The 15,367-nt window shown below is 38.8% G+C and overlaps 1 protein-coding gene across 1 annotated transcript; it reads left to right on the top strand.

Moving 5' to 3' along the window:
* The first annotated feature begins 1,225 nt into the window (after positions 1–1,225).
* Positions 1,226–12,832, top strand: LOC134186032 (cell adhesion molecule DSCAM-like). Its single transcript, XM_062653937.1, has 15 exons — positions 1,226–1,229; positions 1,271–1,597; positions 1,656–1,937; positions 2,002–2,328; positions 2,391–2,708; positions 2,770–3,075; positions 7,914–8,234; positions 8,297–8,584; positions 8,641–8,937; positions 8,995–9,294; positions 9,364–9,669; positions 10,249–10,548; positions 11,975–12,280; positions 12,403–12,696; positions 12,762–12,832. The coding sequence occupies exons 1-15, from the start codon at positions 1,226–1,228 to the stop codon at positions 12,830–12,832; spliced, it is 4,047 nt and encodes a 1,348-aa protein (XP_062509921.1).
* Positions 12,833–15,367: the final 2,535 nt, after the last annotated feature.

Below are 15,367 nucleotides of genomic sequence, written 5' to 3'. Positions count from 1 at the left end.
AACTGTTGGTAGTGACCCTTACAGCAGTACTCTTACTCTGTCCAATGTGAAGTCATCTAATGCCGGAAACTACAGCTGCCTTGCCAGTAACAATAGAGGAAATGCATATAGTGTTACTGCATCTCTCACTGTATATGGTAGGTGCTCAGATGTTAGACTTCTTTGCAATTTGTTTTATTTTGTTGTGCTTATCAGTTAAACCAGTTGCTACAGCTGTTAACAGCAGCATAAACAGCATAATGGGAAACAGTGCTGTTTTAAAAGTTGCTATTACGGAAGCTAATCCAATTGTTTTAAATGACAAGAGGACTTGGCAAAAGGACGGAACAGAATTGAATGGAACAAAATACTCATTTTCTAGTGACAGACTTACTCTCACAATCAACAATGTGGTGGCTAGTGACGTAGGTAACTACATCTTTACTGCCACTAACCGAGCTGGTAGTGGGACAGCTACTATAATGGTCATAGTTCCAGGTATTGTATTTCATTCTGTTAGATGTGACTTTTGCAATGATTCAACTCTCTTTTCCTCTTGTAGGACTTCCAGTGATCACCCAAAATCCAACCTTTAATGCTGTGAACAAAAGTGGAACTCTTGAAGTAACTTGCAGAGCAACTGCTGCTGGAACAGACCCTAAACCTACAAGTTTTAAATGGAAAAGAAACGGCTCTGAGTTGATGACTAATGACAGAATAAGCTATTCAACAACTAGCAATGCTCAAGGAGAGCTTGTTGGCACTCTGGTTATCAAAACAGTAACAATTGATGACAATGGTGACTACAGGTGTATAGCAGTAAGCAGTGGTGGACAAACACAAAGCGATGTTGTGGCAGTTAGAGTCCAAGGTACACATTTTTGTTTAAAACCTCAAATTTGTATTTTGACTGTATTCATTGACTGTGGCAGTTGCTCCAGAAATTTCTGTTTCACCTGGCAAGTATATTGCAGTAATTGGAAATGATTCAAAAATTGAATTTGAGCTGATGATTAAAAATGCAAACACTGTGTTTCCTGCTGTCGTCGGTGCTAACATTGTGTGGAAGTTCACAAACCAAATTATTACAGCTAGCAATGCTTATAGGTTTAGTGATACTAATGATAGAATAGTTATTACTGGAAAAGAGAGTTTAAGTGGTAACTACTCTGTGGAGGTGACAAATGCTGCTGGACGTACAACAGCAGCTTTTCAACTATCAGTATTAGGTTAGAAATATTTGCAAATGTGTAAGTACGTCAACTTTCTGATGTGCAACATGTATTTACAGTTCCCGTAACGATAGACCAGTTCTTAGCCAACACAACAGTTAATGAGACAGAAAGTCTTACTCTCAACTGCAGTGCTCATGGTGTACCTGAGCCAAACATTGCTCTATATCGAGTGGTATTAGGATCCGATCAGAAGCTCACAGGCTCAATGATAGTCTCTGGAAAATTACTAAATGGAGATCCGTACATGGCTTACAACATAAATTCAATTGAAGGATTAGACAGCGGACAGTACAAGTGTATTGCTACAAACGATGTGCGGCGGTCACAAGCAGACACTTCAGATATGAGAACCAGTGAAAGCTCAGTGATTATTACTGTCAATGGTATGACATGCTGATGTGCATATGTTGTTTGGTAATTTGTATTATTTGCATGGTTTAGTTGCTGCAAGAATTGATATTCCATTACGACCATTATCAATTTCTGTTGTCAGGACTAGGTCCTTGGCTCTTCATTGTTCAGCAACAGGCACTCCTACTCCCACATACAGCTGGACACACGACAGTCAATCTGTTGATGTATCACGTTCTGGATATTTTCTTTGGTCAAATGGAACTTTGGTTGTTGAAAATGCTGGTTTAGAGGACGCTGGTGATTATGTCTGCACAGCAAGTAACTTGCTTTACTCAGATGTGGCTGATGTTCAAACAGTAACCGTACAAGGTGAGAAACGAGGACATTTAGCTTTTGTTTGTGTTATATTTAAATTTGAGTATATGTTGTGCAGTTGCGCCTCAGATTAGGTTTCCTGAACGTTCTTTTACAGTCAATTTTACTACTCCATCTCAAATTTCAATTGGGTGCAGTGCTACAGGCATTCCAAAACCAATTGTTGAATGGCATGTAGCTGATACAAATAACATAGTCACCAACAGTGCAAAGTATTCTATAAAACTTGATGTTGATCAAAACTCAAGCAAAGCAGTCTTTGAAGTGATAAGCAATTTGACTATCTACAACACAATCACCAGTGATACACGCCCATATGTTTGCAGTGTTACAAGTCCTGTGTTTACAACTCCTGTAAATGCAACAATCAATGTCATTGTGCAAGGTTTTAATATCACTATGGTTAATGTCTTAGTGTAGTGTGTCTAACTATCAGCAATGTTTCAGTTGTTCCAACATTTATATCATCACCTGAGAATGTGATCGTACTAGCAGGGACTCAGGTTCGTTTACAATGTGCTGTTTCAGCTGCACCTGTCTCATTTATTAAATGGAGGAAAAATGAAGGCATGTTAGCAAACAACAGCAGACATATGATAGTTGCATCGTCAGTATCTACATCTCCACTTTTTGGAAGACCATTGATAACAACGTCAAACCTGACTATTACTGGCAGCCATTACACTGATGCTGGTATTTACTTTTGTCGTTCTATCAATGCAGTTGGACAAGTTGACAGCAGGAAATCACCTCTAGTTGTTCAAGGTATCTGATGCACATGTTGTATATAACTGCTGTGTATCAATTCGCAGAGTTTTTGTTATAGTTTCACCAACTATTACTACTCAGCCACTATCTCGAACTCTTAACATGTCTGATTTGGTAATGTTTACTTGTGCAGCAACAGGAGTTCCAGAACCAAATATTACATGGCAAACAACAGGAGGAGCTATTATTTCTCCTTTAGCAATAAACAATATTGTGTTGGGTTCAGATAACACTCTCTACACAACAACAAGTCATCTTACAATTAGCAGCATTCAGAAAAGCTATGATGGTGATTTTATCTGTACTGCATCGAATGACATAAAACCATCTGTAATGTCCAACAGTGCAACTTTGACAGTTCAAGGTAAAATTTAAACTATTGCTTGTTTGTGCTTAGCATTGTGGTATTTACACTATTTGTGTTTATTTGTGTTGGTGTACACTTTGTATTGTGGTGTATTGTGGTGAGCGTGCGGTAGCGTATCCAGACATGGGCACACTCAGCTCATGCCCCCTTTCAGGGGCTCGCACAAGCTGCCTTGCTTGCATTCAGAATAGTTTTCCTTTTAGCAATTGTAGGGTTTAGTCTTCTCTGCATTATACTGTAAACCAATAAATGTTCGTAAGCTATTTAATTTTGTAAATTGCAAAGAATTAGTAACTTAAATTGCTTACTAACTTTTGTAATTCAAATATCAATCAAGACATGGTTTATACTTATTTTATAGTCATTCTATTAAGCGCACAGGAGTAAAGTACAATTGGCTCATTGGACTATGTAAGCTACGTCCAAGAAACCCGTGGAATCAAAATAATTCCACTATAGACATTCCTATTTGGAAACTGTAATGACGTTAATTGCTGTCAAACGTACTGATGACCTAACCTAGGCATCTTTAGATGTTGCTCACCGTTGTATTGGTATACGTACCGCATTTGCAATGGTTTGAAGGCTCTTCCAGTTGCTTGATCTCTTCATTTGCAGATGCACATACGGTGCTGTCTGAATGATTGTCTTCATTGTTTGGGTTGGGCAAAAAAGGCTCTCTCGGCTCAGGGTAGTGACAAATTGGCTTTTGCAAGCCAATTATCAGGCATCAGGAATGGCCAAATGCGGCCCTTGACCCGTTGGCCGTGGTTGGTATTAAAATCTGTAGTTGAATAATGATCATACAGAGGATTTATTTCTATACTGTCTTTGTCCGTGCTGTCTGGAGACTCGGAGGTCAACACATACATATATGGTTTCGGCATACATCAGCTTCTGTGTGAGTGAGTAGTTGAAGACTGCCAGTTGATTAAACTTTGATTAATTAAAATTTGATTAAATTTATATCTCATTTTTTGATTAGCTTACAGTTAGGTAATAGGTATGTCCCATGCCAATGAGACAAAGCATGGCTATGTATATATATATATTCTATGCAACCATCCTATGTCTCCAAGGCAGCAATAAAACCAGGTGCTGCAGCAGAAGCTGGTGAAATAGAGAAAGACGAAAAGCATGACAGGGTGGTTACTCAAGCAGGTGGTCATTTCTACTCGCTCATTGTAGAAACTTTAGGACACTGGTCTCCCTCAAGTCTAGAGACGCTGAACACCATAGCCTCAAAAGCTTCATCAATGAACAGCATACCTTTCTCTCAAACATACTCAAATTTGATGGAACAGTTGTCCGTGAGACTGTGGCAGTATAATGACAAGCTATTGTACAGTAGACTGAACCTAGACTCTGATGACTTGTGGGATTTTCCTGTTACTGTAATGTAGTTATGTTTAGGGACTGGGTGGGTAGGGTAGTTTGGGGTAGTCTGGGGCAGTCTGGGGTAGTTTGCATAGAAGAAGAATATATTTAATATATATATATATATAATATATATATATATAACTTTTTCTCCTCTCGCAAGGAGGCAACTGATGGCAGGTTAACCTGAGAACTTTACTGCAGCCCTCACGTATGTCAAAACTGAGCTTTGCAGCATTATGGGTGAAGACAGGTTTATGGATATGGTTATCTTTTTGCGCATAAGGACATTCCTTTGACCTACATTATGGCCATTGCTCGGAAGAATCCAAGACATGCTGTTTGTTGATTCTCTGAATGCAGAACTCGATCGAAGTGACGTTGGGTTTTGAAGGAGTTGGTAGGTGTCAAATAGAATGAACTGAATTCCATATTGCTGTTGATCAAAGATAGTAGCTAGTAGGTGCAGCACCCTACTGTTGACTACTCACAACTTACTAATTACTGCAGTGAGTGGTTTCCTGCAATTTAATTGGATATCAGCTGGTGGAGCAACAGCTGATGAGCATCACGTCTGTGGTTTCAACATGGCCTTAAGCAGCATCGAATTTTGTAACCAGATTGATATCCAGGAGAGCACATGACAGTGGTAGCTAAGAAATGTTGTTATTGTTAATTCCTTTGCCAAAGGTTAGTTTGTGTAAATTTGCAATAAAGCAGCATGTAGTGTACATATGTTTTGATTGCTTAATTAATAATTGTGCCTGTCATGATGTTAAGTCACATTGCCGATATGTGACATCATTAAGTTGATGACATTATACCAGCTTGTGGGGTGCTGAAGAGTGCCCTTTTCTACTGAAACTCTGGATCGGCTGCTGGTGTGTGTGTGTGTGTGTGTGTGTGTGTGTGTGTGTGTGTGTCATGGGAAATTAGAATGGTCAAACATTAGACAACTGTTTGGTCTACCAAACAATTCAAGACAAATGGCTGAGCTTTGAAAGTCTAGCTACATTTATTGCACAAGGTCACACTCAGCGACTCGGATAGTGAGTAATGCTAAAATCACACTAGATCTATGTATTAAAGACAAAAAGAGCTGATAATTTGTCATTTCGTGTCAAAACAGATATCATAGCTGAAGCTGGTGATATTGAAAAACACGAAAAGTGATCATACAAGCAGCTTGGCAATTCTACCTGATTAGTGTAATGTTTGGGACACAATTGAATTTCTCATCTTTTGAAATGCTGAAGACCATCACTTCAAAGGTTTCCTCCTTGAACAATATTGGCTGAAGCATACAAAGAGATTTAATATTACAATGCAAAATTCTTATTAGCAGACCTACTCTAGATTTTTTAGAACAATGGAATTTTCCAGTTGTACTGTAATATGCATATGAATCTACTGAAATGGGTAGGTCAGGATAGTGTAAGCATACAGCAGTGTGTGTGTGTGTGCACGCGCGCATGCGTGCATGTGCATGTGCATGCTGTGTGTGTGCACGTGTGAGAGCACATACATTTAAGCAATACTAACTAACTTGTTTGAACCTTACTGCTTGACAGCACAAGGGTGACACACTGAGTAAAAGGGCTGCAGAAACACGGGGATACCACATGTATATCTGAGGTGTAAGATTTCTCATTGTGGTGCACTCATGTTATGAAACAGCAAGACAGGTTCTAATGAAACAGAACTCACCTCAGCATGAATGATCAGTTAAATGCAACTTTGACAACCAACCAACTTGAGTCGCCCTTGAATAAAATCTGATTTTTGAAAAAGTTGCAGGTTTGTCTAAGATCTTTCCACATAAGTTACTCTCTAACAATAGCTGCATGTAGGCCATGAGTTATACAGACTTAAGCCTGGTTCACAATATTGACGTCGACGTTGACGTCAATAATAGAAATGAATCATATTCCAGTGTCAACGTCGGTGTCAAAATCAAAGGATGCTGCTGACGTCGAGGCGGTTTCTTTGAAGTTTGATGCTCAGCTGAGCATCGGCGTCATATTGTGAACCAGGCTTTAGTGTACGTGCAGATTTCATTGACGACTCTACAATAGTAGTGCATCTGTTTTTATCTTTAATTAATGGTTTTGTGATAAGGTAGGTAAGATCACCAAATGGTACTTTGGTGAACATCCTGCATACAAAGCGCTCTCAAATTAAACACCATTAGATAGTAGCTACATTTAGGCTGTAGCATATACAGACTTAAGTCATATCTCTTTTAACAGCTGTATGGTATAAGCAAGTTGATCTAAGTCCTTAATATTGTTCTCGATAACATGTACATGTGATCCTGTTCTGCATTGTGCAGGCTTGTTTACGATGTCTACTAGCTGTATGATGTCCAATTCCCAGCTGTACAATATCTACTATGGTGTTGCTATACGACTGGGCATCCTCATTTGCATGCAAAGTAACTAACTAAGCAGTAGCTTACCAGACTGTATGGAAATTCCTTCAAGAAATTCAATGATATGAAAAGAGCAATGCACATGCAATCTTTTGATTCTCCACTCAATTTCTGTTGTATCGCATTTCAGGCTTAGCAAACTGATTAGTCAAATCTCACAGACATGTGAGCAATGCGAAATCTAGTGAGAGTGCTTAGATCTAGACTCTCACACGAAAGCTTACTTCATCACTTGCTTCTACTTCATCCAGCTCATCAGACACTGTGACATTATTGCTGGATACACCATGTAACTGCTGCAGCAACAAACAAGACGTAAGCCCTAGCCAGAGATTAGTGTTACAGTGAAAGAAGTGCACTGGATTTATTTTGTATGCAAGGTAGAGCATGTCATGCTAAACTGGTCAGTGTCCGATTAACCTAGGATTATCAAACTTAAATGTACTGTGATATACATGCTACAGTAAGTTAATAGTCTAGTGTGGAAATAGCAGCCAAACTTGGAACGTTGTTCAACTAAGTAACCGACTGCTAGGCGTCACCATTGTCTAGTGAGGCCACACCTTTGGAGGTGAGCAGTCTGGGTAGGTTAGTACCGGGAGAAGACCCATTACCACTAGCATATGTAGTGCACTGTTTCTTATTTAGTTTAGGAAACGTTTATACTAATTGAATAACATTTCCAAGTAATAGTGAAAGCATTTTATTGTCTTGTGTTAGTAAATGGCAAGTGGATGGCTACTATTTAATATTTTATGCTTGCTGAAGTTGGCTGTGTTGTTGAGGCTTCCCCGTTATTTGTTATTGTTTGTTGCCTGTTGTCAACTGCAACTCTATTTGTTTTAGTGGTATTTCTCAATGTTTAAATGAAACAGTTATTTGCTTGAGATTGCAAGATTACTAGCAACATGTGTGGCACATATGCTATTTAATTTTAAGGGGTTTGTGTGTTTACATTCTGTCAGTAGACTCTGAATACTATGTGTTTGTTATCTGTATAGTAATAATTTGCTCATTGTCTTTTTAGTTAAACCAACTGTTGTTGCTGTGAACAAAACACTTGTTGGTGTTGAGAACTTTAGTCTTATGCTGTCTGTCTACATTCGTAATGCATTTCCAGCAGTAAGGGCAGAAAATATAATTTGGACAAACTCAACTAGTGGTGATCTTTTCAACACTGGCACTAGTCTCAGTGGTCCAGAGCCTTTCTATCAATCATATGATAGTATGAACATGGTTGCTAGCTTGTTAATAAAGAACATCAGTTTGGATTCAGGTGGTGGATACAGGTGCATGGCAACTAATGAGGCTGGACATGGAAATGAAGTAGTTGTAGTATCTATACAAGGTATAGCATTGTCCTAATCACTACTTTTCTAGCATACATGTTTTTGCAATTTTTGTATGTAGGTCCTCCCAAGTTTTTTGAGACACCAAGTGACACAAATGTTCTTGTTGGTGACACTGCTGCTTTTCAATGTCAAACATCTAATGAGCCAATTGCCAACTATGTTTGGCAAAAGGGAGACTTGACTGTTTCTGATGGTTCTGATTCTCGATTCAGTTTTAGTGAGCCTGCAAGTAGGGATGGAACACTGGTCATTGCTAATGTGACATATCATGATCGTGGAGAGTATAAGTGCACTGCAACAAATATACATGGAGTTGTGGCTGCTACTGCTATACTCAATGTGCAGGGTATTTTGACTATGTTTATTAAATTGTGTCTGATATAGTCACATATTTGTTTGTAGTCCCACCTGTAATCACATCACCTCCAATCTCACAGACAACCATTGAGCCAGACACCACTGTGTTTAGTTGCAGTGCATTCGGTCAACCTCCTCCCAGTATTTCATGGAAGAGAACAGTAGCTGGGAATTCTGTCGAAGAGACACTGGCAGTCAGTGGAAAATTTTCTATTGACTCTAATAGCTCACTCATTATTACATCGACAAGATATGAAGATAGAGGGACGTATACGTGTATTGCAATGAACATTCTAGCTGAAATGAAGATGGACAAATCGAGCACTCAGTTGTTTGTAAATGGTTTGTTTTTTATTTTAGTTTCAATTTTAGTAATATATTAATTTTTTTCTGCTGCAGTTCATCCAAATATTATGACATCACCTCAGAACACAACAGTTGTCTATCCGAGTGATATTTCTATTAATTGTGAAGCAATTGGTTTTCCTATACCAATTTTATTGTGGCAACATAATGGTCAAGATATTTCTCCAAATGATCAGAAACAAAGTGTTCATACCAACCAGATAATGTCTGAAATCAAAGTGGTATCACGTTTACTTATTAGAAGATCAGAATTCAGAGACAGAGGAATGTACAGATGTCTTGTCAGCAATTTGTTAGGGCGTGATGAAGCAAGCAGTGTTGTTACTATTCAATGTATGATAAGTCTTTGCCTAAGCAGGAATTTGAAGACACAGTGAGTCATTAAGTATTTGCACTTTTTAGATATTCCATCAATTATCGTCAGTCCAATTGCAAAGGATGTGAGGAAGCCAAATGCTGTGTCATTGCAATGTACAGCAGTAGGTTTTCCACCACCATCAATTGAATGGGTAAAGAACAATGTTACAATGCTCCCTAACACATACAGAGTCGATGAAGCAACGGGGGTGGACAACATTGGAGTGCCAACTCTTTCAAGCAATTTAACAGTAACACTAACTGTTACCTCGGATACTGGCAATTTTGTATGCGTAGCAAAGAATATCTTGCAAAGTGTATCATCAAGACCTGTTCAACTCACTGTGTTGGGTAAGTATTACAAACTTGCACACTATTTTGCTTCTAACTGTACTACCTAATCCTGTAAATGACTGTTTCATGTGACTACAAAATTCATAATGTAGCATTTCTAGAATTGCCTGCGTTGTCAAATGGTGAGAGATACAGGATATTGTAGTCGCTTTATGCCAATGTTAAAATCTTACTTTGATATATAATTTTGCAATGTAGGAGAAAGAAATTGCTTGTGTGTTGTCCATTGCAAATGGGTGTGGCAGTTACAACAAGACCCTATGATTTCCAAACGTGAATGATACTGTTATGGTGAAAGCTCTTTGATATACGTAGACGTGGTGTTTTGTGATTGGCTGTCTGTTTCTTGTCTTTTGTTGCTGCATTCAAAGCAATGCAGATGCTGCTCCATGATTGGTCTTTTTTGACAGGACCAGAAGCATGACACATTTCTAGCAGATATAGCCCTATAAACACACACATCAAAAGTGGTTTAGTACATCACTTGTTTCGTTCACTCATGTCACATTTACAAAGTCTTGTTTTGTGTATCTCATAGATGAAATTACTTTAAGCAACTACTATTTTTTGCTGTAGAGGCACCATTTGCACCTATCAACATTATCGTTACTGGTGTGACGTCAACATCTGTTTCACTGGAGTGGAGTCCTTCTTTTGATGGCAATAGTGCAATATTTCAATACATTGTTCAGTATGCTGGTGGCATTGACAACACAAAATGGTCAGCTGGTGAGAACACTAACAGCCAACAGCCATCATATGTTGTTACAAAACTACATCCATATGCAAACTACACGTTTAGAGTGGCAGCCACAAATTTTATTGGAACAGGTGACTTCAGCAACTCTTCTTCTGTGGCTTTCACAAGCCAAGACAGTAAGCAGAGAAATTGCATGTCGTATTGTTGTCTGTTCTGTATGTGCTGTCTATAATGAGATTAGTGTAATGCTTTCAAAGTAGACTAATTTAATTTGACTTCATTTTAGTTTTTAAACGATATTCATGCAGATTTGTTCTAGAAATGCACTCAAATTTCCTTTCACGTTGGTCGGGATTGTGTTTTCTTATGTAAAATGAGTGAATTGGACAGTTTTTGTACATTGTAATTGATAAAGTATACAAGGATAGTAGTCATAGCTTCCAGAAGTAATACAGTTTTAGCCGATGTCAGTATTATAGTCCATATTTGGACACTTTCTTGGTTAAACCAATATTGTAAGTAACTTTTGCACTTTAAAATTAGACAATATTGTACACAGCATTCTATTTGTTAGCACGTCACAATTAAACAATTAAGAGTTAACGAAATCTATTTAGACTTACTTGAGCAACATAAATTGAGATCTAATATGTTTACTTGTATATTGTTTTTGTTGATGCTTGACTTTGATAAAAAATATTTGGCAATAACGTTTGAAGTGCACTTTGGTATGTGACGGTTAGATATGTGATCTAATGAGGTCAGTTTAAGGTTTTTGAGGTTGAACCATTATGTGCATAGCAACTTAAATTTAAGGAGAAAAAGAATTGACAGTCATGGACTCATGAAGATATGAGGTGGCTCAAATTTCACTTTTTCCAGTCAAGAGTACCGGTATTTCTCTTATCATGCCCATCCAGTGAATTGGACACTTTCGCGCACCATGATTGATAGCATATTGCAGGTTATTTACAGCTTTCAATAGAATAAATAGTACAGTACAATAGCAGTTGCTGCAATTAGGGTCTTACTGCGCAAGGATACTGTGATGCTGTTTACGTTTTGATGTCTATTGTCATTGTTTTGTCAATTGAGGTATTTTGCTGTTGTTTCTGTTTTCATTATTTGTTTAAGTAAATTAGTTCTAAGTGTGGTTTCTGGCAATGTGTCTGTCAGTCACAGATTTTATTATTTAGAGCAGCCATTAATATTTGACATGCATTAGTCGTCTGTTGTACCTTATTTGTGAAATATTGCTGTACTTATTTGTAGGTTGGTAGTTAAAACTATTTTGTTCAACTATGTATACTTCAAATATTACTGCAGTTCGCAACGAAACTTTAAAAGTCTTTTGGTTTAGTTTAGGTTTAGGTTTAGGAAGCCTAGAACATAAGATAGCCAACGCACTGCTGCAGTGTACAAAATTTTGAATTGTGATCAACTGGCCTATGTAATTGACATTGTTCTACAGTATAGATATAGTGTTTTCTAAGAAATGTATTTTTGTTACACAACAGTATTAATACGTTACAAACAGATTTTGTTGGGGAGTTTTGATAGATTTTGCTATTGATGTTACTCTAATATTCTTTCTGTTAATAGAGCCGTCTGGAACTCCAAAAATTATTTCTGTATTGGCTGAAAGCTCCAACTCAATCAGGATTAGATGGTTAGCCGTACCATTCAATGAACGAAATGGCATAATAACACAACGTCGAGTGGAGATTCGCGAACGAATTATGGCGCAAAGTCTGCTACCTCCTTTCTATCGCACTGCCACAGAAAAGGACACAATTGTGGTGACTGGTTTGAAGCGCTACACAACGTATAGCTTTCGTGTTGAAGCCTCAACCGCTGTTGGTAGGGGCAATTTCAGTTCATCCAAAGAGGGAAGAACGCATGATAATGGTACGTGTGTGTGTATGCTATAACTTTTGTACCAATTCTTATTTAATCAATATTCCAATTTATCTTTAGTGAGATCATCATTAATTAATTATCTTGTTTTGTATTACAAAATGTTGTTGCAGCTGCTCGTCCTACTTTACGTGCAGTAAAGTCTGTTGTCATTGTGCCGAATGGATCTACTGCAGTTCTTCACGTGACAATTTTACCAGTTTTCCCCAATGTTCCTAACAATGCTGCGAACAGAACATGGTCTGGTCCTTCAGGAGTGATTGCTACAACAAACAAGTTTTTCTTGTCGACAAATCGTTATCGTTTGGCAATTCAAGATATTGGTCCAAATGACACTGGACTTTACACATTTACAGCTGCAAATACAGTCGGCAGCGCAACTGTTACAATTAACCTTGCTTTGCAAGGTAAGCAATTGTAATACATAGAGAAACGGTACATTCTCGCATCTGCTTACTGCGTGCAATTGCAGGATTTCGTCCAACTGTGGAAGCCGTAAACTCGATTGTTGCGGTACCAAAAGGAGTTACCGCTGCTCTTTGAGTGACAGTCTCAGCAGCATCACCTGCTGTTCCAAACAACCCTAGCAACAGAACATGGCTTGGTCTTGTAGGAGTGATTACAGAAAGTGACAAGTTCGAAGTCTCGTTGAACCGCTATACTCTCATAGTTTATGAAATTGAACAAAGCGATGTTGGAATCTACACTTTTACAGCTACCAATACTGCTGGAAGTACAAAGGTTGCAATAAGTCTTGCAATAGGTATAATATAACGTTCTGCTGACTTGATTAATTTAAAGTACTTACTGATGTTTCTAATCGTTTCTTATTGGTTCAGCTGCTCTTCCCACTGTAACTGCGGTAAAGTCAGCTGTCATTGCACCTCAAGGATCTACTGCCGTCCTTCAAGTAACAGTCTCAGGAGCTTCACCCGATGTTCCCAACAATGCTGATAACAGAACATGGTTTGGTCCTTTGGGAATGATTACACAAAACAGCAAATATAGCTTTTCATCAGATCGTTACAATCTTACAATCACCGAAGTTGACGCTCATGATGTTGGAACTTACACTTTTAAAGCATCTAATGACGTTGGAAGTGACACGGTTACTCTTGAACTTATACTAGAAGGTGTGCCAACAGTCTCAAATTCGACTATGTATATTCTGGTTTTTCTAATTTCTGTTATTTTACTATGTAGTTTCTGTAGGTAGATCTGAATCAAGCACTGGTTTGACTGGCATAATAGCTGGAACATGTAGTGCATTATTGGCACTTGTTGTCTTTGTTATTGTTTTTGTTTTCTGCTTTATGAGGTATAAGCCATCTTTCATTTCAAAAGATGCTTTTGCAGCTTGCTTTTTTCTTTAGATATAAACACTTTGCTGTACGAAGCAATCAGGCAGATTTTGATAATTCCTCTGCTCCAGATACGGTGAGGGGAGGGCAGGAGTTAAACCATATAGATATAGACAATGGTTGTATGTGCCTGTACAAAGTATGCGCGTGTGCTGTGGTGTGCTGTGGTGTGCTGTGGTGTATGTGTGTGTGTGTGTGTGTGTGTGTGTGTGTGTGTGTGTGTGTGTGTGTGTGTGTGTGTGTGTGTGTGTGTGTGTGTGTGGTGTGGTGTGGTGTGGTGTGGTGTGGTGTGGTGTGGTGTGGTGTAATGTGGTGTGGTGTGGTGTAATGTGGTGTGGTGTGGCTTGGTTTGGTGTGGTGTGGTGTGGTGTGGTAGGTGATGTGGTCTGGTCTGGTCTGGTGTGTGGTGTGGTGTGGTCTGGTCTGGTGTGTGTGTTGTGGTGTGGTGTGTGGTGTGGTGTGATGTGATCTGGTTTGGTCTGGTGTGTGTGGTGTGGTGTGGTGTGGTGTGGTGTGGTGTGTGCTGTGCTGTGGTGTGTGGTGTGCTGTGGTGAGGTGGTGTAGTGTGTATGTAGTGTGGTGTGTATGTAGTGTGGTGTGTATGTAGTGTGCTGTGCTGTGCTGTGGCGTGTGTCATTGTGTGTCATTGTGTGTGTGTGTGTGTGTGTGTGTGTGTGTGTGTGTGTGTGTGTGTGTGTGTGTGTGTGTGTGTGTGTGTTTGTGTGCCAGCACGCTTCTGTACAGTTTATCTAATGATCTAATGTTGTGATTGTGCAGTCTAAATATTTGGCTGGGTCTGACACACCTTCGATAAAACTGAAAAAACTGTCTGCGACACAAGGTAGTTTATCAAGAATACAGCGTTGTGGCGGCAATTAGTTTAATTTATTTTGTGACTACTGCCTTAGGCAATGAAACTTTGACCTCCAGCAGGCTTTATGGCATGTTTTTCAATGGAGAAGGTTTGCAGTCCGAGCCTGTATACGCTGATGTAGAAGATCGTACGGAAGTGTCCGAATATGCAAAGGCTGCGTTGCGTGATACTTTGACAGCAAACACAGCTTACTCACAACCCAACGCAGTTCAGGAACAACAGACCGAAGAGGAGGAGACAGGTTCTCATTAATTCAAGTTACCTAGTGTTAGTTATTGATATTAATTTATGTCTATTGTGGAATTTACAGATCTTACCTACGAGACTTTTCAGTCTGACTGATAGAAGCATTGCTTCGTGCTTGAACTTTAACGAAAACTCTTCTTAACCTAAACTCTTCTCTCGAAAGAGGTTCAGTGATTCTTTCTTATACATATAGTTGTCACCTACATATCTAACATTGCTGATGAAATAAAGCCATTTGCTGCAACGAAACGTTAACTCCTGTGTGAAATAGTTTCATTGCGTACGGGTATTGGGAAATAGCAATAACGTCATTTACACTTTTTACTGGTGTACACACAAGCTTACCCGAAGTGTCAAATAGTAGCAAGAGCATGCAGATGCATGGATAAATAATCATAATACATTGCAAGGTTAGTTAATTAACATTTGAGGATAGGGCGCTACACCGTCTTTGAATGTCTAGGTTTACGTATAATTAATTACTGTAAGTTTAGATAAGATGACTGATTGACATATTAGTTGCGAGACACAATGTCCCAAACGCTGGCTTATTGCACGTTAGACCACTGCTGCTCTTGGTTGGCTGCAGGGCGGTTA

Source organism: Corticium candelabrum, chromosome 10 (assembly GCF_963422355.1).
Source record: "Corticium candelabrum chromosome 10, ooCorCand1.1, whole genome shotgun sequence".
NCBI classification, from domain to species: Eukaryota; Metazoa; Porifera; class Homoscleromorpha; order Homosclerophorida; family Plakinidae; genus Corticium; species Corticium candelabrum.
Note: the sequence above shows the minus strand (reverse complement) of the source record. Positions and strands in the feature narration are given on the sequence as shown.